Source organism: Meleagris gallopavo, chromosome 1, assembly GCF_000146605.3.
Source record: "Meleagris gallopavo isolate NT-WF06-2002-E0010 breed Aviagen turkey brand Nicholas breeding stock chromosome 1, Turkey_5.1, whole genome shotgun sequence".
NCBI lineage: Eukaryota > Metazoa > Chordata > Aves > Galliformes > Phasianidae > Meleagris > Meleagris gallopavo.
Window position 1 is genome coordinate 110339021 of NC_015011.2, and position 25523 is coordinate 110364543.

At 39.5% G+C, this 25523-nt stretch overlaps 1 protein-coding gene across 1 annotated transcript in view; it reads left to right on the forward strand.

Annotated features, from left to right (window-relative positions):
• Positions 1-1057: 1057 nt before the first annotated feature.
• Positions 1058-25523, forward strand: part of PARVB (parvin beta) — a 24626-nt gene continuing 160 nt past the window's right edge. The window contains exons 1-9 of the mRNA XM_019612004.2: positions 1058-1154; positions 3018-3107; positions 5020-5090; positions 12203-12305; positions 15867-16007; positions 16760-16875; positions 22003-22061; positions 23672-23691; positions 25441-25503. Coding sequence (XP_019467549.1) covers positions 1118-1154; positions 3018-3107; positions 5020-5090; positions 12203-12305; positions 15867-16007; positions 16760-16875; positions 22003-22061; positions 23672-23691; positions 25441-25503 — 700 coding nt within the window. The 5' untranslated portion in view covers positions 1058-1117. The remainder of the gene's footprint in view (positions 1155-3017; positions 3108-5019; positions 5091-12202; positions 12306-15866; positions 16008-16759; positions 16876-22002; positions 22062-23671; positions 23692-25440; positions 25504-25523) is intronic.

Below are 25523 nucleotides of genomic sequence, written 5' to 3' on the forward strand. Positions count from 1 at the left end.
GAATCCCAGCTACTTCTGCCAAAGCTCTTTCCAAGGCACTGTCTTTCTGGACCTGTATTTACAAGTGGGTTGCCCTGTGCAGGTTCACAACTCGGTCATTAGACTGTCAGCCAGTGTTACCTTAAGGCTGTAAGCATTTAGCAGAGCCTGTGCTGGAAGTCAAAGTGGGGGCACGCTGTCTGTGAGCAGGGGACCATTTCCTGGGTGCTAGGGCAGCTCACAGGAGATCTGCTGGCATGGCTGAGTGATGTCTGCTGTGGCATGCTGTGCTGGTGCAGCAAACAGACCATCTCAGAGCAGAAACTGTGTCTGCTGGAACCAGTCTGGGCTAAGCAGTCGCAGTCTGTGTCTGTGCTCCATCTCCTGCCTCTGCTGTTGTCCCCTACTGCAGGTTTCCTGGCTGCCCTGTAAAATGGAATTATTGGGCTTTAGAGAAAGATGTTTGATGCAGATCTTATTGAGAGGGCAGACAAAGAATTACTCCAGTGCAACAGGAGAAAACATTTCTTGCAGGAAAGGGCAGAGGAAAAGAAGAGGGTCTGTGAATGGGCAGGTGGATAGCAGGCAAGAAGCAGCAGCAGTACCTCACGTGGGACTTAGTGTAGCTGATGTGCAAGTCCAACTCTGATTGCACTAAGATGTGCTCTTGCATGGGCAGCTTCTTTCTTTACTCTAAGTATAAACCTTACAGTGAAAATACGGTTTCTGGTAAGTTGCAGAGGCTAGCATTTGCCAATCTGGCCACAGAAAACTCGTAGCAGAGAAAATGCCAAAAATGCTGTCTGTGAAGGACTGTTAGTGTCCTTGCCCTAGGCAGCCAGCAGCCAGCCACGCCAGGTGCTTGGCCATCTCCAGAAGTGACAGGGACAGGGAGGATTCCTTGCTGGGAGCTAGTCTCAGGGTGCCTGTTCACTTCTTCTGGCGCCTGCCTCCACCAGACAGCTGAGAGCTATCTGAGTGCCTGCTCTGATATCATTGGGCCCAAATTAACGAGGCGTTGGCAGCCTCGAGGCGTCAGCCTCTCGTCCAGTTGCTGCTGCCCCTTCAGCACTCAGCCCACCCGTGCCATTTGTCTGCGGATGCGTGTGACAGACGTCTGGGTGCTGGAAGGGGCAACATGGCAGGACTTCTGTGTAAGCGTCGCAAAAAAGGAGGTATGCGAGGTTACATTTCCAGCAGGAATCTTTTCCTAAGCTAAGGAGATGGCATGCAGGCTCCCTGTAACACAGGCTCTCTGGGCAGCAGGTTTTGGGAGGCTTGCTACTGAAGCAGCAGGGGAGGATGCTCTGGTCCTGTTGTGGCAGAGCCTCACTGGGTTTGAAGGCAAGTACGAGGGCTTTATGTGGCTCTCCATGCCATGAGGGGGTGTTGAGGGTGGGGGCTTAATACACTCATCTATATTGATGTTTTTTTTGTTGTTATTGTTTAGTAAATTGTTTAGGAACAAGATTTGTGTTAAGAAGGGTTCTTTTTGATATTTAAAAAAAATGAGCAAGTATAACATAATGGAACTTTTGAGGATAAAAACAGTTCGGCTGCATTTAAAAATTTTATCTCTTGAGATGTATGCAGTAATTTGTTTCTGTAGCACATAGCATGCCTTCCTGGCCCTGAGAAGCTCTCTTCTGCATTTGTAGAACACTAGGTAAACCAGTACCCTGACCTTACTGAACACTTGACGTTCACAGATAGAAGAAATGCTGTAAGAATCACAAGAAAGGTACATCTAGAAAGAAGTGTGATTTTAAGTGGCATGAGGGCATTTGTAGTTAAGAGGCTTTAAAAATATTCACCTCTAGTAGCCAATTTCCACATAATTTTTCTTATGCCTTCTTGTGGCTGTATTCCTGATGGCAGGTCCTGTAGGAGCTGCTTGAGGAAGGAAGCTGTAGTTGGGAGCATGCAAACAGGGCAGAGTAGGGCATGCTTTGAAAGCTCTTTGGGCTGGTGACTGAGGCCGCTTAGCTCCCTGACCTTTGAAGAGCTTTCCCAAACTAAGAATGAATGCATGAAAGGGGCAATTAAGTGTTTATTTAATAATGGTGTTTAATCAGGTGATTAAATCTCAGCCTGCAGATGCTGTGTTCGGTTTGCAGTTGTGAGCTTTACTCTGCTCCTCTTGCAAAAGCTGTGCAGTGTAGAGAGCAAGCCACACACAAATGCTTTTAGCCATTGCTTACACAGAACTGTCACTTAATGAATGAGTTATTGCTGTCTCTTTGTATCTCCTGTTTCAGATGCACGTATTTTAAAGGTAAGTAGTTGTTTTCTGTGTTTAAGGGGAGGTAGACCTCAGAGACCATAGAAATACTATAGTTCTGGTAGGACTTTCCTTGCTGTTAAGTCCTATGATACTAAGCAATTGGTTTAATTCCTCCCATGTGACATTACGTAAGGAGGTATTTTAATGTTCTTCTTAATGATGCAGAGTACCATACTAACTTTCCAAACTGAGAGCCGTATGTTTGAGAGTGTGAAAGATTCCAAATTTGTCTTCATGAGACCATGCTACATCTATTCTTCAGCCACTGGCAATGCAAGAATTAAATATATTTTCATTAGTTGGTAGGATTCTCTGAGGCTTTTAATGAGGCCAGTAGCAAATAGTGACTCTTGTGTTCTGCTTTTGGAAAAAGTAGTGATGAATGGTGGTAGTGCTATCAAAAATGAATTAGGTTCTACAGTTAATTGTCTGCTCTAGATCGGGCCATTCTCCAGCTCATACCCCTTCCTTCTGGAGAAAGAAGCACTCTGACATTACTTCTACCACAGAGTTGGTTTCTTGCAAAATATTGTCAGCTGGTAGACAGATGACTCAACTCAATTTAATAAGAAGCTGTAGATGGATGTTCCTTGGATTTTATTTTCCACTGCAGCTGCAGTCCTTCATTCTGTAAAGTTTGGGTTCATTTTGAAATGGATCTACAAGATATTTGCTCTTATTATGTCTCTTCTACCTCTGCATATCCGCAAACTTTGTATTTATTTCTGTCTTTCTATTTTTCCCTTCTCCTCAGTGAGTGACCTGCAAGAAGAAGGCAAAAATGCTATCAATGCACCAATGAACCCAAGCGCTGTGGACATCCATCCAGAGGATACTCTCTTAGGTACAGTATGCTACAGACCTTGACTAGGCAATTACTAATGAAGGTGGCCACTGTGACCCCATCTTGATTGCTTTGCTGTTCATTACAGATTGCTCCCAATTGAAACTGGGAGAATTGAGAACTGTTGAATGTCAGTTGTTGACTAGAAACTAGAAAGTCTAAAATGGAATTTAAAAAGCAGTGCCAGCTGTGCAGCTATTCTTAAAGTAGGTAGCTTATAGGAAGATTGACTTGCTCAATGAATTTGCAGAGGAATTCCATTCTTCTCTGGTCATCCAGAAAACAAACAGAAAGTTGCAATTTTGCAAAGAATTAACTGGAAAACAGTGCTGAGATTGTCTGCTTAAGAGTTGCTTCGGTTTTATTAACCCATGGTCCAAGGACATCTCATTCTATTTTTCTTAACAGACGTCTTCCTTTGGTAAAGAAGAAGTATCTTTACACATATAGATGGGGAACTGAAGGATCAACTCACATAAAGTCTGTAGCAGAAGAGTGTATTGTGGTTCCTGTGGGACCATTAAACTGCCTTGACTCAAATGTATGTGCTTCACTGTCCTTAACTGGTGGATGTTATTACTTTAGTTACTTTTGCCTCTTTTAAGTGATAGTGCAGCAAAATGGGATCTGATAACCAACAAATCAGCATTTATGATGCTGAAATCAGTAATTAAATATGATTAGGATAAAAATATGCAAAGCAAGCAATGGTTTGTAGAAAGAATATAAGTATTCACCCTCCTCACCAAGTCTTTTAAAGAGTAGCACCATAATTTTATAGATTTTATAGATTATATTTGATTCTCAAACAAAACTTTGTGGTGAATTGTGTACTATTATGAGTCAAATCTTGTTCTGGATTTCAGTTAGAAGCTTTCTGGGTGTGTAGTGGGTGCCACTTCCTTACAGCAAGACTTCTTGACTCATCCCAGGGAGTAATGGGGAAGTAAAGGAATGGGGAAAAAAAGAAACAGAAAAAAATGAGGTTTCTGTGTAGGTTTTTTGGAAATTTGTGGTGTGTCTGGATGGAAGGACCTTATTTAAAATATGAGACTTGCTCCAGGTGTTTTTTAAATATTAATATCCTTATCTACAGGAGCATTTATACATGCATGTGATGTATCTGTCCACACGCTTTTGTAAAGATAATTCTGCCACAAGTTGGTTAGTTGTTAGCCTTACTGAGCTTAAGCTGATTTTGCTTTCAGTTGTTCAATATTGAGTCATCCATCCTAAATGTTAATCTTTACATTCTTGCCTCTTGTGGTTGTTCTGCTGGCCATTGGAAAACATTTCTCAGATCTTTCCATCTCACAGTAATGGAAGAAATAGACTGTTCACATGAAAAATGTATTTTATGTTCCTCCTCCAAACATAAGTTGAACTGATGTAAATTTGGGTCATTTTCATTTTCTAGAAGTTAAGCAGTTCTTACACCCAGGGCCATGTGCATGTGACCCTTGCTATGTGCCAGCTTTCAGGGAAGCACAAACTGTCAGTTGAGGTCTCAGCAGCTGTAGTATCATAAGCTTGCTTTCCTTTTCAGGATAGTGTAATTTAGGAAGGCTTTTTTTAAAAAATAAATTACATACAAATTGAGGAGAGAGAGGAAAGTAACCGACTGTCCTTTTTGGCATGTTAATATTACCATGCCCCACAGAATGTGGAGGATGGTGATTTTTCTGATGTGTTCTAATCTGGAGAAGTTCAGTGGGAACAGTCTTATTTTAGGAAGTTCTTATCTTTCTGTGTCTAAAAATGCTTAACACTTTGGTCACTGGATATTCCCCTGCCAGCTTGATGACTGGACAGTCATTGCTATATCAGCTGACAGGCCACTTCATGAGCAGTAATTGTTGCAGTATTTCAAGTGTACATTTCTTCTAACTAGTTTCCCATTTTATTTGGACAGAGGAGAATGAGGAACGCACTATGATTGATCCTAACTCAAAAGAAGATCCTAAGTTCAAAGAACTGATCAAGGTAGGATATTAGTTCTTTGTCTTTCTAAAAATCTTTAACTACTGAGCCAAAATCATTTACAAGCTGGTTACCAAGCATACAATTAAGAAGGAACAATTTGTTACTGAAGTGTGTCTGTGAAAACTGAAGACAGACAAGGATGGTATTGGTAAGGCTAAAAGCAGCAATGAGAGAAACAAAAAAAGGCTGAAGGTCAGATTGCCCATGGTAGTTATGGAGTACAGCTCTGCTGCGCATTCTTATATTCTTGTGATTATTAAAGTGAGGCTCAGAGCTTAACTTGGATCTACCTGCAGGTCACTGCGTGTAAATCTAGGTGTCTTATCTCTATGAAAACAAGAAAAGAGCCTTGGAAAGCATTAGAGAGTTTTCAGAGAAGGCAAGAGTCAGACCAAAATGAGCAAGTGTGTGGTAGGGGACACTGCTATTTTTCTTGCCCTGTATTCTGTTGTATTAAAAGAAGAAAAAGGGAAAGAATGCTCCCACAAATTGTTAGTTAAAGCCATTAAAATTTTTCAGCTATTTTCCATGTTTAGTAAGCTGCTGGTCTCCAGGGCATGGACAAAGACCAACAGGTGAGTGAACTGATGGACAGCTTAGGCTAACTATATACACTTTGAAGCCATTGTATATGCAAAGAAGAAGGCATTAAGCTAAACAGTGATTTGCTCTTCCATGAGAACTTGCTAACTAACAACCTGGTAATTCAGTTGCTTACAAGTTCCTAAACATCAGAGTTTGTTCTGATTATCTTTTATGTAATTCCTATTGTTTTGACTTGATATTTTTGAAAAGAGCCATCTCTCTCCTAGGTCTTCAGTTTTGCTTTCAGTGGCTTCTTGGAGCAGGGAGTTAGGTCCATTCTGCAGTACTGCTGCCCTGAATGTGGAAAGTGGCTTTGGTTCTTTTGTTTTGCACGGTTCTGCCTCTTATTTTTTCCTTTTCTTGATTATCTCTGTATTTATATTTTATGTGGCAGAGAGGTAGGAAGTAGCCAGTAATTTAACCGTAGTCTAGGGCAGGGGCCACAGTGTCCTGAGTGTGTATTGTGGCTGGAGACACCTGCCCAAGATGCTAGCATGATGATAATGTGTTCCCAGCTGTGCTATTGTGGTGTATGGCTTCTTCCCTTCTGGTAGTGCTTATAGTTTCTGCCAGGTATTTGATCACAAGTGCTGGCAATTCTGAACAAACATAATATATATTAAGAAGTGTTTTCGCTTATGATTCCTGCTGCAACTTCTCTTTGTTAATTTAACATCATTAAAAAATACATATCTTTTTGTTGTTGGAAACAGCAATGCAGCTGTAGCTAGGTGGGTCTGATAGTGTGTCCATCTCCACATAGAGGGCTGGGTTGCAACACATTCATTTCAGGAAACCATGTTCACTCTTTTTACAAGCAAATGCTTCACAAAATGTCTCAGCAAACTGTTCATCTGATAAATCTTTAAAACAAGTGGAATGATCTATTATTAACATTACAAGGATGTGTTTAGGATTACAAAACCACATCAAGAGGAGTTTAGCAAGGAGTTGCCCTCAAATTTTCTTTGTTATTCTAATTTACCTGGGATGTGTTCTGTTTTTTAAATTAGGTGAATTTGCGCATTCTTTTTTTTTTGTTAATTCTCAAATCCATTAATTCTTCCATAAGGTGCAGTGGCCTTGCACCACTCTTTCAAAATACACTGTGGTTTTGTTGCTAATAGAGCAGAAATACTGTAATGAATAATTCAGATGAACAAGAGTTGTTGCAGTAAAGGAACCGAATGCACTCTGTGATGTAGAGACTTGATAGAAATCAACATAGCAAAATTTTCAACTTAAAAGCAATTGAATTTAATATGAGGTGGTGAGTTTTCCCTGGATGTCGTAGACTATCGAGGTTATACTTTTCTTTTTTGAAAGGCTGAAAACCTTCAGGAAGGATGGAAATCAGACCTAGAGCCTGAGCATTTCAAACGTACTGCATAATTACACTCTGGTTCAGTACATCAGTTTGCACTTGCATGTAGTGAGAGTAACTTACTACCAGTTAAACTGGAGCAGCTGATGCAAGGAGCAGCATGTAACCTCAGATGGTTTCTTTGGGATCATCCCCCAAGGGAGGAGATGTGTCCTGTGGAGTGCATACTTGAAAAATGATCTGATTTAAGTAATTGATAGCATTTGCATACCTCTCAGAGTTTTTACAAAAGCTTAGCAGAGAAACATTTAATACAGCGTTGGTGTGAATCTGTTTAGGCAAAGAGAGGTTTAAATCATGTTGGCAAACCCTATTTTGTGCCACAGAAGAACACACACAAACATGCATTACACACACACACACACACACGCAAAAAAATTTATTCTTTATTTTGTGTTCCTTGGTTGGGTTTTCCAGGAGCTCCAGTGCTAGACAAGGAATTAGCCCCATTAAGTGCTACACAGCAGCAGTCAATAGAAGAGGCTTTCGGCCCCAAAGAGCTTGAAATCAAAGATCTCCACGGAATAACAAGGAATCAAGGGGTTGAATGGATTGGGGTTTTTATAGTGCGAAGTGGTTCTCTGTCTTTTCCTCTCTAACAGGAATGTGTCAATAGCAGAAACAGGGCCTGATGCCTTTTAAAATTTGGCAGTGTGACTGAGCTTCATTCATTCAGCCCAAATCCCTTTCAACACCATCGTGTGACATGCCAATGGTTTGCCATCACTGATTTTGAGTGTTTCTGTTCCCCTGTCAGTCACATGCAGTTAGGGTAGGTGGAACTTAGTGCGAAGGGGAAGCAGAGATATCTTTTGCTGACACTGCTGTGATATCTCTTTGTCTCCACAAAATATTGTTTTAATTTCTGCTAGGCCTGGTGCCATAGGAATTATATGCGCAGTGGATTAATCAGTACAAGCTTTTGTGAGCACTTGGAAGTGATTTTGACAGAGCTGTTGGGAGAAAAGCTGTGTACTATTGTGGTAATGCAGAAACCAAAAGAAAAGAAAAAAAAAAACCACCCAATTTCTCATTTGTACTAAAACAGATATACAGTGAATAACCTCACAGAAGGCTGCTTAATTGGGGTTGCAAAAATATGTACTTTAAATATTCTTGCACATATGAAAATCACCAGTAACTGAAATGATGCCTTAAAGTGTTGTTTGTTATCATATCACTGTTATCATATCACAAGGAGAATATCACTGTATTCTCGTTGACAGTTTGTCAGTATGAAGTGATATGTTCTGATGTGTTCAAATAAGTTATCTCTGTGGCCAGCAGCCTTTTCTTCATCACTTCATATGCCCTGTGTGTAAATACAGTTTGGGGCATGGCTGAACAGATCCAAAGCTGAAAATTCAGGTCAGGGAAAGATAGGAGTTATGTTTCTATTTATACGTATAAATAATTTACACAAAGGGTGCTTTATTTCTAGTGTCTGAAGTGCATGAGCTTTTCCTCATCACTTATTTGCCAAGTGACAAATGACCAAGGTTTCAAGTAGAACTAAATGAAACCTTACTTTCTTAAAACTCACTAGTCTGCTTTTAAAAAGAAGCCTTCTCTCTCCTTTCAGTCCTGGCAGTGCTTTGTCTGTAGTCAGTAGTTTCCAAGGCCGAATATTAATTTCTGATGCTCGTTTCCATTTTCAACCCTAAAGTCAGTTAAGCTTTTGTGCTTCCTAATTCGCCCAGAAGTCAAGGGCGAAAAGGGTCATTAAAATCAAGGTTTTCTTCTCTTGCTGCTTTGGTGAGTGAGTTTCCTGTTTTCTCATTGTGGCAGACTCATTCATGTAGTTTGCTTTGTTCTTCATGTTATTCTTTGCTGTTGGAGCAGTGGCCATTGGGTCTTTATGCCCTTGAACTCTGCACATTAACTCTGAATGTGCCTCACTGCTGTGGGAGTAGCCAGCCTGTAGAACAAAAACACTTCACAAAGCAAGTGAAGTTTGAAGTGAAAGCCCATCTTGCACGAATTAAAAAGCAAATAGCCAGGCAGAAGACTCATTTTTACTTCTAGATTTCTGCCACTTTTGAATTTCAACTGTCTCCCTCACAACAAAATTCAGTTTTCAATCCAGTGTTTAGTAATACACCGTGGCTGATTTAATCAGACATATGCATTTGGCCGAAAGTGATGTAATAAGTGGATGTGTCAAAATTTAGAGCACCACTGGAAATTTTGGAACTATAAGTACACATGCCTGAGCATTTGTCACAGTTCTGAGATGCTTCCCATGAGTGTGGATCTGCATGGAAAGGCAGGCATGGTTTTCAGGATGTGCGAATATTACACTGAAGTTTTCAAATCAGTGCTAATCCTGAATACATAGAAAAGCAGATTTTTTTTTAAAGATGTGATCTGGCTAAGAGGCATAAGCATCCTTGTGTATCTGTATGCTGCTTTGTGAGTCTCCAAGTACTGACCAGGGTGAGCCTCAGGTACACAGAAGATTGCTAGCGATTGGGATCTGCTGATGACTTCACCAAGTCATTACATATAAGGGGAGGCATATTGTTGGGGCTGACAGTGGGACAACAAGCTTTGCAGTGAAGCTTTTCCTCAGTTCTGCAGTGTACCTCTTTACATCTCTTATTTAATGCAGCAAATATAGCTCTAACTTAGTTGAGCATATTCTCACTCACTGGAAAAACTCTGGCTGCTCCTTAGGTCTGCTTCCCTCCAAGTACCTCCATGCCTGTGTCAAGCTATTTAGATTTTTAGACATTCAGGTTACTGAAAACTTCCAGCTTCTGTCTTTGCATGAAAGAGCAGCTACAAAGATCTGGAGCATTGACTTTGTGAGAAAAGAGTCAGATAGTATTTTTCTGTGTTAGTCATTTCAGTAAGCAAAACAGTGCTTTATGTCCCTTGCAAAAGTTAAAATAGAATTAAAAATAAGTGCAGAAAGATTTTCCAGGATCCTAATTAAGACGTGATCAGGAAATTAAGAGGTAAGACAGTAAATTTTGGGGAGGTTGTGGGTTGTGTTTTTTTTAATTGGTACCATTGGTGAATAGTTTGAGGCCTTATTGTCTTTCAGCTGTGGCAGTTTTTTTTATTAATTTGCCTGACTCTTCAGCCCTTCGCCATAAATGTCCTTCTGTCCCCTGAAAAAAAAGATTGAAAGAGACAAAAATAGTTAATAAGAGTTTTCTCTCCAAATGTGGTCACAATTTCCCACCTGCAGAGCAGAGTTCTATTGCTTTATTTGGGCTGCATCTTCTTGCAGCTGGCTGTAATCTCCAATGAGCTAATTGTGTTAGAGGTTTTCAAAGGAAATGTAAAGTCTGGGTGCCCTGTTCCTGATGGTAGATGACATGGCATAAAGTTTTAAATCTAGAAGAGAAATGAGCAGCTGAGGGTTTACCTGATTTACAGACAGCTGAAGAGGACCTCAAGAGCTGCTAGAAGATAAAATGCAGGAAGAATAATCATCTTGATGTTCTCCTCTCTATCTCCATGTGATGTCTCTATCAGGCTATGACACCAGAGCAAGATTACTTAAATGTCCTTGTGACCTACATAGTCAGATATTCATGTCTCCATGAAAAGACATGTTTTTCAGTGCAGTCCTTTATTTTATTTGCCTTTTATTTCATAATTTCTTGAATATTAAAATAGAATGAAGTTCTTAGCTATTGTAACTGCCAAGAGGCAGAATTATAGGATCAAATCAAAAAGTGAATTTGAAGAATCCACAGTTCTACATAGGTTGCTCCAAAAGTAATGCCACTTATATATATATGTTTATATATATATAAAAATCTGCATGGCTGTCCAAAATGTGGCTTCTCTTTCATGTCGCCGTTGCCACTGCTGATACACAGTATGCACCGCCTCACTGTGCTCACATCCACTGCTTGTTCTCCATAAGCATTCAGCAAGCATCAGTGAATGTCACTGGGTGCAATTTTTTCCGTGTGCAAGAATTCAGTGACACACCTTTGCTTCATTTGCATTTCCATGTCAGATGTTACTTACTTAGACTGCCATTCTTCTACCATCTGTCACACTGAAGCAAAATGTAAAAGAATGTTGGTGGGAAGGTTCAACCTTTGCTGCCATATCACCAACATCTGCCTCTGACATCATGGACCAACTTAATAAGATAAGAGGCATTACTTTCAGAGCAACCCTTCTATATGAAGCAAATAAAAAAGCAGAGCTTTTTAATTGAGGCACATTATTTTAGGTGGCTCTGCTTGTATTTTGCATATATGCAAAATATTCTTCTGCCCTTATGAGTCAAGGATTTAGCAATACAACTTGTCATCTCTTCTCACAGAACTGTATTATTTCACAAAAGGCATTTAATTTTCCAAATAATAAATTGGAGGAAAGCATTACTGCTAACTTCAGTCAATGCTTTTTTTCCCATAACTGTTTGGAAGTTATCTTTGTCACCTTGAAAACTTAAATCAGTTCTGTGGGTTTTTTTGTTTTTTGTTTTTTTAAAGGGGTTTTTTAATGTTTGTTCTTGTTTTGCAGATAGGTATGGTTGTCAGTGTATGGGGACTGTTACTTACTTATGTTGCAGAATGGTTGTTAGGCCCAGATGACCAAAATTATAATTACAGACTTCTGTATTTTGTAATACCTGAAGTTAAAATGCCTAGTTGCTTAATGGCAACAATTTCCCTCATGAGTGTGTTTAGTTCCTTTTAGTGGGAATATTCACTTTTGCCCCTCTGAAGCTTTTGTCTCTTCCCTACCACTGGTGTCTCCTCAAAGATGACAGTGGGAGTGCTGGGAGCCTTACAGGTTCAGGGGTCTGTTGTCATCTCCTGGCAGGCCTGCTGATCACTTAAAACAGGTAAGGCATGAGGCTTGAGACATGGAGAGCAGGTTTGCTAGATATTGGCAAAGATTGTTGCTACAGAGCTACTGGTTACTACTTGCATTAGAATTGGTGCAATAAGAAGATATAATACAAAGAAATACAGGGCACTAGAATTGCCATGTTGCTAGACCTGAAATAAAAACAATAACAGCAAAAACATTTATTTATTTGTTTCTGTAACTTAGGAATACACAAATATAGTTATTCTTGTTCTGTTTTCTGTTCCTGGTTACTGCCTGAAGGAACATACTTCGGTGGTTTTTAGACATTTGCTTCCTCTTTCTGTACTCCCAGGTTCTAATTGACTGGATTAACGATGTGCTGGTGGAGGAGAGAATCATTGTGAAACAGCTTGAAGAAGACCTTTATGATGGGCAGGTACTGCAGAAGCTACTAGGTGAGTTCACACAAGAGAAGGCAGCTCCAGAAAGTGAAAGGAAGCACCAAATTAAACCCTTTGAAAGATGTGGACTGTCATGAGGCTGTGCAGTAACTCACTGTCTCACCGAGGGTATATTTTGTTTTGCTGATAGCTACAGTGTCAGCTTCTCATCTGTTCTTCTTGGGCACTCCTCCTTTGAAAGGGGAGGATCATTCTTAGGTAGCTCATTTGGGAACTTTCATTTGGGAAAATTCAGTCCAGAGGGCTGAAATGTGGCAGAAAAAAGGTGAAGAGGAGGTCAAGCAGAAGCCCCATGGTCCAAACTTTTGTCTTCATAGTTTGCTCCTGAAAGTTTTTTTGGGCTGAGAGGTTTTTTTGAGTTCATAAAGAATTACTTTTAGGAAAACAAAACAAAACAAAACAAAAAAAAAGAGAATGCTTAACAGCAGGCACATACTCACATACTCACAATGTGCTTTTAAGTGCAAATGGTACATAAGGATATATATTTAACTAAGCAGTTCTGATTTTGCAACCCTTTTGCATCTTTGCAGTGTGTGCTTTTGCAAGAATCAAAACCAAGAAAAGCTGAATGATAATGTAATGGTTTACTAGGGTGTTTTCAGTAAAGAGAGACTTGAAGCTTCAGGTACTCACTGTAGATCCCCCTGTTTCTTGGAGACAAATAAGTAAGTTGAGTGCTGTCTGCCTATGTCATGTTTTCAATAGTTGAAATAGTTTTCAATAGGGTTGAGATATGGGATAATTGTCAGAGTAGCGGAAAGAGGATTAAGTGATGCTAATTCTATTGGTGGTAACTGAAGCTACTTACTGAATTTTGTGCACACATTCCTCAAATAAAATGCATGCAGTGTTTTCGCAAATATAAGCTTTTAAAACTTGTAAACAACAATTTGTGTGCAATATTTGTGTGAATACAAAATTGTTCCCAATTTGGGTTAGTATCTGGTAGCTTATGTCACTGTAAGAGAACTTTCAGCTGACCCTTGCTCTGGTGCTGTACTCCTAAATAAAGGCATTCAGAAAAGGGAGCTGAAGTCTTTCACTGTTACTTAAATCTCTCTGTGAATTACTTTGCCAGTCTTAACACCAGGGTGTGCACCTTCTTAGTGCTCTGGAAGCTCTTTGAAGTAATTGGGGTAAGCTGGCACTGCTCCAAGTTCTTTCTGGGCTTTAGGGAAAAGTAGTGGAAATGGATTTGCAAATTTGTCTCACTGCTGAAGGTAATAGGGTGTGACATCAGTCTGATGTCAGAGGATAATAAGAGGGCAAAATGGTACTTTGGATATATACATGCTGGTGTTCTGGCAGATGGTAGTTTATTTTATAGGAGCCATTTGTCATTGGGAACTTTAAGAAATTGTGCTCTCTTTGGAGGCCATGGTTTCTGCCTGCATACATTTAGAAAGTGCTTTGTTGTCCATACATGCACGACCAGTTGGACTTATACAGGAGGAGAGGTGGGCATGTACATCTTGCAGGCCTGAGACTTTTATTTAGACTGACTTTTCTTTATGTTCTCCCTGTTTGGCCTCTGACTGGAGAGCAAATGCTTCTTCCCTGGCCTGAAGCCATCACAGCTCAGCCCCAGTGTGGTGTTGTCTCAACATGAATTTTTCAGTGGTCTCTTAATTTATTCAGCAAGACTTATTCCTGAAACTTTTCATCTTCATGCCCTCTCAGTGATGTGAGATGCAGCAAAGCTTGTCATGCCTGGCGGTGGTGCTCCTGATGCTTGAGGCCTCATGATTAAGACAATCCTCAGTTTTACAACAGTCTTCTTTTGCCTATAGGAAAGGCTAACAACAAGTAGGATTATTAAACTTCAAGTAGCAGTTACCATTCCTTGTCTGTGAGAGGTATTTAAAGAATATCTGTCTTGATGGACAGACAGAAGGATCTGCCTTGATGGGCAGATGAAAGACAACAGCTTGTCAGTGGGGTTACTTTGAAGCTGTTTGAAGTGAGAGATGAGCAAATGATTATCAGATCAATTTAGGTAGGGCTCCTTGCTTGGTTAATTTTATCAAAAAAGTACAAGTAATGCCAATGAGAGAGGCTGGGGTGGTGTAGTGCTTTTGGTGTCAGGGTAAAAGGAAATTAGTTTCTGCTTGCTGATTGGAAGTTCATGTGGGCTGAGAATGGATTGAGCTATAACTTGTGACAAAAAAAAAAAGTCTTGTAGGATAGATTATTTTTTAATAAAAGATCTAAGATAATTTAAAATAATGCTTACGTGTATTGGCAGCAGCTTAAGAAAGGCTCACAGACATCCTGGCTAAGGAATGTTTTTCCATTAAGATTATTCAGATACTGATAACAAATTCATAGATTGATAGAAACCATCAAAATGTTGAAAGCATTCATGAGTTGATAATCTGCAAATCTCTTCTGTTTGGGGTATTAAGGAAAAGCTATATTTCTGACACTTAAAAATATATATACAGCTGTGTAAAATGTCCAAAAGAAAGACATTCTTGAACTTGAGACCAGAAATATTTCCACTCTTGAAATAGTATGTTTTGACAACTTCAGAATGTTTCTCCAGCCCATCCTGTGTTGTGTTAAAGGTTTTGATGAAATATGTTTTTTTGTTTTAAAGACTGGAATACTTAGTTGTTATATGTTCATCCAGTCCTGACTTGCTAGGACAGTGAGTTTGACCATTTTTTCTCCAGAGTGAAGAGAGAAAAGAGATTAGCAGTTTCCATTGCTATGGTGGATGGAAAACTCTATCCCCAATTCCTCAGCCCTCTTCTTTGAGAGAAGGACATTCGACTCCTGCCTCTTTGGCAAAGGCCACAGTGCAGAAGAAGAGAAAAGTGGTTTAGCTATGATTTTTACAACAAATAATTTTATTATAGAAAAAAAGTTAAAATTTTAGTTATGTCATTTTAGAAAATAATGCAATGTTAGTTCATTTTTTGGGAGTAATCAACTGTGACAGTATTATGACAACACAACAATATTGTTCCAGCTTACTTATTTCTTTAAATCACTTCCAGTACATCAGTTTGAATCTATGACTCTCTTGATGGGTTGAGGAGGCACACGTTCTTTAGTTTAAATTCAGACCTTCAGCTAGCCCAAAATAGATTTCATTAAGCTGAAGAAATGTCCACACCAGCCTGTCCCTTCTTTGTCCTAACTTAACTTCAATTGTCAGAAAAGTCCATTAAACTGATGGAAGTTCCTTGTGTAGGAAGGCTGTGTTATGCCAAATGTTTTTCAGCAATGAAAGAAAACAGGAGGCACAGTAACCATTACTGCTAACTTGTTCCCTGTCTTAAAGTTACTAAATATTTTGTCACCTGCTTGGTGAGCGTGTTCTGCCAGACCTTACTTGTTTTCTGTTGCAGGGTCTATTGGAAGTGACACGCTTTGATAAAGGTTTGCTTTCAGTTATTTTGTTTTCTGAGGAAAATCATTCTGTTGGGAAATTTCTAGCAGAGCCTGGCTCTGATCCCCAATACTCTGCACTTGTTATTCCCACCCAGCTCCTTTATCAATCTGGTATTGCTTGTTTCATTTTGTTGTTGCTTTCTTCAAATACAGAAAAATTGGCTGACCGTAAACTCAATGTGGCAGAAGTGACTCAGTCTGAGATTGGTCAGAAACAAAAGTTGCAGACTGTCCTGGAAGCTGTCCACGATTTACTTCGACCCCATGGCTGGACAATCAAGTGGAACGTTGACTGTAAGGACATTTCTATGGTTTCTGTCTCAGCTTCATAGTCAAGAACTGTGTGGTAATAGGGTATTTATTTGCATAGAAGATATTACCAAATCCATGTATGAATTATAACCAGTACCACCTTCTGTAGACTTTAAAGACAGGCATACATGGCTATGGAATAATTGGAATGCTATTCCTTTAAGCATGTGCTTTTATTAGAAAGTTATTTGTTTGCTTCTTGATTTCGAATCCTACAAATATGAGAAATTCAACAATCATTCAATTACTAGAGGGTGATCTAAGCCTTCTGGCCACTACACTGTCCTGTTTAAAGATGTAGTTTCTAAGAGGCTAAGCAGAAAGTGCCCCATACTCCAGCTTGGCCAGTTATGATCCAAAAGTGAGAATGAAGTTTGAGAAGACGTTTTGCTGAGGTAGTGAATGTTGTTTGTCTTTTACAGTCAGGAAAGTTTGTGTTAACACTCTGAACATCTAAAAGCAGAATTCTCCAGTACAGTGGAAGAAAAGCGATTGATTCTGACTGTTTTTATTTCACTGACTAGAGAAGGAGCTGAAATGATTGGACTCCTGAATTAGCTACGTAACCTGAAGCGAATTGAATCTAGGCTCTGCTGCCTTTGTTAATTTAGGAAAAAGAAGGGAGAAGGAAAAAAGAAAGAAGATAATCTTCACTGTAGACATTTTTCAGTTCTTCCACCTTTTCCCCAGAGATGTTTGTTTAAAGTATTCTGTTTGCTTGCTTTTCCCTGCAGCAATCCATGGCAAGAACTTGATTTCCATTCTTCACCTTCTGGTAGCTTTGGCAATGCATTTCCGGGCTCCCATCCGACTGCCTGAACATGTGTCTGTACAAGTGGTGGTTGTACGAGTGAGTATGAACTTTGACAAGAATTTTATCAGAACAACAATTCTCTACTATTCTGATTTCATGCTGCTGGGCTGCTTCTGTCTGTTGCCTTCCTGTCTCATTCAGAAAATTCTTGTCCTGGCTTTTTAGTGAGTCCCAGTCCTGGGGATGCATTTTGTGTGATTAAGTATGATTCCAAGAACATCCTCTCTCTAATATGTTTAGGACCACTACTTGAGGAAATGGCCTAAGTTGCATGAGAGGAGGTTTAGGTGTCAGAAATAATTTCTTCATGAAAAGGGCAGTTAGGCATTGGAACAGGCTGCATGGGGAGGTGGTGGAGTCTCCATCCCTACGAGTATTTAAAAGATATGTGGATGTGGCACCTAGGGATGTGGTTTAGTGGTGGACATGTCAGTGTTAGGCAGTGGTAGAACTTGATCATGTTGAAAATCTTTTCAAACCTATTTGATTACATGATTTTCTATTGCAGTATGAAGTTAGAAGTGGGATGTGATTTTGTATAGAAGAGAGTTGTGTCTGTAACTGTTGGCACTTCAGAAAATGTTTTTTGCCATGCATTTTTATAGAGAAGCCACTGAAACACAAATAGCACAGAAAAGAGTTTCAACATGTACAATCTCCTCAGCCTGTGAAGCCTGTTACTTATGTTGTTTTTCTCCAATGACTTATTGTTCAGACTTAGATGCGTTGTTTTCCTTGGCGCACTAGTGTAGTTTCCATCATTTCTTGCACAGCCTTGTGTTTTTGTTAGCTTTCCTTAGATGTGCAGAACAGATTTCATCCAAGGAGCATTGACTTCTTCCCTCCTGCCCTAGATATTGCTATAGTTACTCCTTTCTCTGCTTGACATCAACAGTTTCCTTTCGATCTACAACAGCTCTACTTTCAGAGCATTTCTACTCTTGCTTTTATCTTCCCTTCTATTCCAACTGAAGCTCTCATGGCAGTACAGTTTGCAGCATGTAAACCCAGCTTTCCTGAACAACGGTTGCAAAACCAGGCAGATCTGTTGCATCTGGCCATCCACTGATCATGCCATGACTGTTTGCTGTGGTGCTCAGCGGTGTTGTTGAGATGCAGGCTCAGCTGCTGGTAACAGGCTGTGGAAGTGCCCTTGTACTTTGCTTTGCAAGTGTTGATACCATTACAAGATGCAGTTGCATCATTGTTGATTAGGCAACCCTCATTTTGCTTTATGTTCAAATAATAGCATTTTTCAGACTCCATACCTGAATGCTGTAGAGGTACAGAGTAAGTGGGCAATTGGCAGATACTCCCTACTTCACAATAAATGTGAATATTGTGAATACTTCACAATAAAGAGGAAAGCAAGCAAGGAACTCCCGTGCCATGTACAAGGAAGGTTTATTTAAGCTTGAGAAATTGTAAACTCCTGCTCTTGGACCTAGAGTCTGGGGTCCTGGAAATGGTTATAACAACTCCTGCAAAAGGAGGTTTGTTTTGCTGCTTGTCTCATTCAGCTTTGTTTATTTAAATGGAATGCAAGACAAGGTATGAACTGAAGTGTGTTTCTTTTGCAGAGTTCCTGCAGAAGGAATAACTTCTGCCTTATAGTTTGGAAAAATGAATTTTTGTAGTTCAGCATTTTTAATCTGGTCTAAAAATACATGCTCTTTCAGTAACATAAATCTCTTTAGATGGATTGTATTTAGCCTTTTTTACACTGACAAAAATAAAAATGGTTATAAGGTTAGCATCATTCTCAATCTAAGTAAGGAAACTATTATAATGATCAGTTTTATTGTTAAATCATTTCTCATTACAGATCCTAATAATTGTTAGGATTTTTTCAAAGTAGATCATAGTTAATGCAAGATTATTATCTGAATATACATTTAAGGAGATTAATCAATAGTTTGTAAAGTGTAGAGGGACTAAGCTTTATGGAATTGATCCCAGAGCAAGAAAACCTTGGAAGATGTGGGAGAAGTGTGCAAGAACACACCAATACTGAAGTTTTCCAAAGTAGTTAAGTCTCACTTTCATGGGTGACTTTGGCACTTTGAATTAAACTTCTCAATTTCTGTGTTTACATGGTGAAAATAACTGTCATGCTGGCTTAGAATGTTGCTACTTAATGAACTTGTGCACATTTTTTAGCCAACCCAAGAATGGTACAAAGTACTTTTTATCTTATGTAAGTGTTGTGGGCTTTCTTCTCTCTTATTTTTCCTCTGATTTTTAGTGACCTTATCCATAAAATGAAGTAGTATTATGATAACACCATGCTACATGGAAAGTGTTTATCAAGATCTACACAGACCAGCAATGATTTGGCATCCTTTTGAATTCTGCCCTTTCTTTGGAGTCCTAAGGTGGCAGACTGAGACCTTCCTCAGTTGCTGTTCTGAGAAGAATCTGTACTTGGATCAGTATCTGTCAGACAACATACTGAGGTCTTTTGATCCCGCAGTGTATATTTTGCTCAGAAAATCCACAATTGCTTTGGAGGGGGCTTTCTGCTTTAATTTCCCTGTCCGGAAGAACCTTTATCTATATTCCTGCCTGCCCAGAGCAGCAACAAGACTAACACAGCAGAAAAACACTTTTGCTTATACTGTTTTATAATGGGCACCATGGGGTGTCTCTTGAGAGTGGGACTTCAGAAATCTAGTTAATTTCAAACCTGTTTTGAAATCAACACCCGAAACTGATTTTTTTTAGATCTTCTTTTCTTCCGAATAAAATATAAAATGTGAGCATGGCAACATAAATCCAAATTATATATGAAGTGTCTGAAATCCAAATTATATATGAAGTGTCCTAGCAGAGCAAGGGTTTCGGTGAGTCTTTTAGTTAAAATTCTGTTGACAGCTACTTGAAGTGCTGAGTTAAGAGTCTAAGATTGTACTTGTTTTAATAATGGTGTTAGTGTTTCCCTTTTGTTTCAGCCCTTCTTAATGAGGGCAAGGAGGGTTGAAACTTCATGGTTTCATTGTGAAGCTCCAGTTAGAATTTGAAATCCTGAGATTTTTCTTGCATCTGACTGTCTCCTGATATTTGAAACGTGAGCTTGCATGATGAAGAAATACTGTAATTCAGGAAAACAAAAATGTCTCAGAGGTGATTGTAAAAATTGTTCGTAAGGCTCCCTGGTCGTTGGTTATTTTTGCAAGGCTCAGTAATTGCCGTCTTTTGCACTCAGCTTTCCTATTCCTCATTTTTAAAATTGCTGCGTGTCCCACGTTGGTGCTGGTGGAAGATCTGAGATATTTTTACAGTAATTCCTCTGTAGCCTGAGTTGCAGAAAGGTGAGAGCAGCATGAAGAAGACATATCTGGTGGCAATTGTGCAAGCAATCCTAGTTTTATCGATGGATGACATTTGTTTTGGAATGCAAGGCCAAGGGACCTAGCCTTGTGCGTGTGCTCAGCTGCCTCTGAGAGGGCTGCATGGACGTGTTGCTGTTTCCACCCACTGGGAAATCAACGTGGGTATCCAGCCCTCTGTCTCATTAGCAGTTTGGAGGCATTATTCACTAGTCACCTCTTATTGAGGCTTTGTTCACAAGGCACACAGTGACCAAAAGAACCAGAAACTGATATGAGTAAAGCAGGGTCTCTGTAGGATGGAATATAGATAACATTGTTTCATACACATGAAAACACTGCACTGTCAGATACTTCCACATTTTTCCACCCATGCTGTCATCCTGGCTGTCTTTCCCAAACCTTTGGCACCATTCCTGTGGCTCCCTCGGGGGTGCAGGGTTAGATGTATTTGTGATACAGAGGTAAGGTGTTGGGAAGACATGGCCAGAGGGCTGGATCCAGCTCTGGGCCAGGCTCAGGAGGGAGCTGCTGCAGCACAAGGGTGGGAGACAGCGGCTCCCACTCTGCTCTCAGCAAGGCTCCCTGGGTGGCTTGGGAAAGTAGCACTGCCCTCATTTATTGAATAGGGAGTAGAAAGGAACAAATTCTTGTTACTGATTTTTTAATTGCATTTCTTATTTTAGATTGCTTCTGGGGAAGGATGTGCTTCTCTTCAAAGCTATTCTGCCTAATAAGTTCTTGTTTGGGGTTCAGCTGGTGAAAATGATTGAGATTGTGTATGTGCAAAGAGCTTGTGCCTGAGGGTGGCGGTTTCCCTGCTTACCAGAGCTAGCAGCTTTCATTATTATCTGTGTCTTCATCATTCTGACAGGACCTGGTTCCTAGATGACTGCTGATATTTGAGCTCCTGATGTCAGCTTTTTTAATGTAGAGGAAGGAGGGAAGAAAATAAAGCTGTGTGCTGTAATGTTGTAAGGGACCATAGACTCAGTGAAAAGAGATGCTGAGAAGTTTTTCTGAATCAGATAAAAACAGTTCCGGCCTCAGAAAGGCATCTACCACATGCCAAAACTCTGGAGTGTTGGTACCTCTGTATTGAAGTGCTGTGTCTTAACAGAGCTGAGGAAACTGGATTGAAATGGTCTTAACAAATACTAACTCTTTGTTGGATTAAAGAGTTCTTGCTCATACAGAAAAATATTGCAAGGAAAGAAAATCCAGTAACAGGGAAATGCTGTCTGTTGTGAAATCACTGCTGAGGTCTTTTGTGCTCTCTACATTTCTGTGGTGATTGCTGGCAGGAGTGTGACTGGTGGCTTCACTAACGTCTGCTCTCAGAGAGCCTCCCTTGTGCACTGAGGGCTTTGCCAGCACAACAGAGGCTTGGCCAGGGGATGGCAGTCTGTTCTTCAGCGCTAGACCTCTCCTGAGAGCCAGGCTGCCAGTAGTATCAAAGTGTTGGTTGACCCTGACCAAAATAAATAACCCTGGGGTGTTTAAGATGAGGCTGACAAGCTCTCTAATGGTGTTCCAGGCACAGTGTTGACCGTGGTCTCAGGCAGAGAATTGTTAGTGAGTTTATTGGCTGCAAATATATATACATTTCCCAAATACTCATTTGACTGTCAGCTTGATAAATGCTACTGTTGTAGGAATGAGCCCTTTTGTGTCAGCTGTTTCACCTCTACCCGTACAAAACTTTGCCTTAGCAAACATGGTTTACGCAGTTTTCTGCTCTGGGATTCTGAAAGATGATGAATGTTGTTGAGCCTCTAATGAGCTTCTCCTGTATTAATGCTATTTCTGTTTCTAACTCCCCCTTCACTTCCAGAAACGCGAAGGCCTTCTTCAGACAACTCATGTTACAGAGGAGCTGACGACTACAACAGAGTAAGCACAGAATGCTTTAGTTTGAGTCTGTGTCTGTGAAATTTTTCACAGGGACAAAACAGAAAAATAATCTTGTCCTCACCCCTGCTAAATTTAGAAAATCCATAATGTGTTGCTTTTTAACTATATAAAACAACTGTACCTGGAAATACGTTACAAAGGAGAACAGCAACAGCGTCTTCTTGACAATCTTGTATCAAAAAAGCTTTTATCTGGGTACCTCACTGGAAGTGACACTTGGGGGCCTTTCTTCCTCCCTCTGTAGGTCACCGTACGTAACTCATTTCTGTCTGGAGATGTTGTCTCTCTTAAGTAAAGGACCAGTGCAGATATTCTGGGGGTAGATTACTTTGCTGAAAGGCAGTGACTCAAAACTGAAGTTATACTGATAAAGTTGTAAGAAGAGATGAGATCTCTTATTTTCGTAGAGTACCCGAGGGCTAGAGCTCAATAAAAATAAATAAATGTCTTTACTCTCGGTTTTTGCAATGGGTTTACTCTGCTTTCTGTTTTTGCTTTTCTTTTTATAAGGAAAAGGGAAGACATGCATTTTGGCTGTAAATAAAAGCTGAGGTTCTCCTTTATGTGGCCTGAAGTCAACTTTTCTAAAAGGGGTTACACGAGCCCTCCTTCAGTCTTTCTGTGTATTGGCTCCCTGTGGAGTTGGCTCAGCTTTCCATGACTTTGAAGATAAATGAAGTACCATGTGGCTTGCTCAGTGGGGAAGATATTTCAGATGGAAACATTCAAAAATGAGATCATAACATCTCTGTGTGGATGTTAACGATCCATAGTGTTCTTTGTAGGATCTGAGCTCTGCTTCTGTGTTGTGCACCAGAATTCCTCCTATACTCTTGAACAGTGTAGTTAGTTTGTCCTCTCCTTCTGATGTGGTTTGTAAGGTAGAATCTGTGTAGTAGGGTTTGGTACTTTTTTTTAGCAAGAAAGATGTTTACAGTTACTTTTTGTGTGTTTATGCATGTGTTTTGCTAAGCTACTTAATGATATATAAAGAGAGGTTACTATTTAATGTGTGGCATACCTGGACAGGTACAGAAAATGCAGACTCCAGCATTAATTGAATACTTTCAAATTCCTCTGTGCAAATCAGGGCCTGATGCTCAGTTGATAAACATCTGTGGGGTGATGTCACTGGGCTGTGTATATAATTGATGCATGGCAGTATTGTTTATTTTCCAGTCAGATATTATGTATGTTTTCTTTCTTCAGATAAAATAGATTAAAGTGAGCCTTACTCTTTCTGAGCCATGCGTTATAGTTTCTAGTGACTATATATATGAAAACTGCCCACAGAAACGTGTGTTCATTCACTCTTCATCATAAAAACAGTGATGCATAAAAAAAATCACAATTCTGTATAAAACATAATTTCAATTCATTTCAAATGTATCTCCCTGATATCACTGGTGATCTACTGGGGACACTGCAGCACGTTGCATCAGGTCTGCAACATGCCCAGCCTCCTGACATGATAGGAGTGGTTAGCCCTCGGCATCTTGCAGGAAAAGACCTGTTAAGCCCATGGTCTTGCCTTTTCAAAGTGATTATTCGTGAACTAACACAATGTTTTTAATTTCTCTGTCTTGCAGGATGATGATGGGAAGATTTGGTAAGTAACAAAGCTGACCCTGAATTTTTTTATTTTTTATTTTTATTTTTTTGTTTATCTGTTTATAATCCAGCACAGAAATCTTGTCTGCTTTTTCTCATGAGTTCAAGACACTGGATTGAGCAATGCTGCAGGGTTGGAGTGTGTTGTGGGGTTAGATTTTCTTACCCTGCACGTAATGGGTAGAATCAGATCATCTAGTGCACTACTTTTGTTTTCTAGACTAATCCTTGTTGGTCTGTTTTCACTCCATGTAACAAACAGTAAAAATGCTACATAGGGCAGTATTTCCTACTACCATTATTAGTGTCCTGCAAACAAAAATCTTTGTAGCCCCCACGAGTAAGTTACACCTTCTTCAGAGTGTGACTGCTTAGTTTAAATATAAATGGACACATGGAAATTAATGAAGCAAAGGTACCTGGTATGAGTGTAAAGAAAGCTCTGTTTATGTGTCTGTCCACTTGCAGGCACTGGTCCTAATCCCTTTACACACAGTACTTTCTCTCCTCCATGTTCATCAGATTTGACAGACTTTACCAACCATAGATCAGGTCTTCTAAACAAAAATTAAGTGTTCTAATGATGCTTCCCAGAGGCTTCTCTTTCTTTTTACATATTGTTTAGTTAGCAGCACCTACATCATTTACTATTCACTGGAGAGATGTGAGTTTCTCTGAGGAACTGTGTGGTAATGGACAAGTCATTTAGTTTCTCAGTTTCCCAGTCGTAATACATGAACGCTACCCTTTCCTCCATTGTAGAATACCTACAATAGTAAGGAATTAAGTACTCAAAAAATAAGTAATGAAAGGGAACTAAATAACATATCTTTATATACCAAAGGAACTTGTAAAATAGATATCTTTATTTAACAACATAAATCTATTAAAATGTGTCCAGTAAACAAAAAGAATTTGAACATAGGAAAACTGTTGAAGCTATGTTGAAAAATTTAACAGCCTTAAACTAGCACAGTTAACTGTTTTTGATTTCTTTTTAAATACAAATGCAAATGTTTAGATTTTTAGTTTTTCTTTCACTTGTTTCACGTGATGATGACAATTCAATTTAAAATGTCATCCAGACAATTCAGTGTTTAGAAAATTTGTCAGCCCTGAAATGCCCATGTGGAATACTGCATGAATCTTTTCATGTTAGTAGATTTTAGATTGGATCCAATGCCATAGTACAATGGTAAAGTCTAATTGCTCTATAGTGATTTAAATATTTATACTGCTCATAAGCTTTGCTCTTTGTTGAGTGGTGAATCACGTTCTACTTATGTGTTCAGTTTTAAGCTTAACTGAAGTCAATTGCATGACCAGTAGGAATGAAATTAACTGTATGAACATCTGATTTTGAGGCTGACCTTTGGGCGTGAATGTAGCTACGTTTATGGCTCTAGAGTACCATCAGGTGATGTTTCAGTGTCTCACTGATTCAGACATGGTTGGGGAACGGTCAAAATTTGTTTCACTTTATTTTTTCTTCCACTTATATATTTTGTCCACCAATTATGAAGGGCAAGAATGGGCAGTCAATGTATTTGCAGTTAACCCTGAAATTTCTAGTGTGGTTTGTTCTGGTATTTAAGTAGACACTAAAACAAAGTGATTACTTTTAGCTTGGTCTCTATTATGCATCTTCCTCAGACAGGCCCTTAAGCTTACAAAACATAACATACTTCCTGTACTTGGCTATTAGAGGTGTATTCATTTTAATATTTTTTTTTTCCTGTAAAACCAGAGCGTGATGCCTTTGACACGCTTTTTGATCATGCGCCAGACAAACTCAGTGTCGTCAAAAAAGGTAAAAAAAAAAAAAAAAAA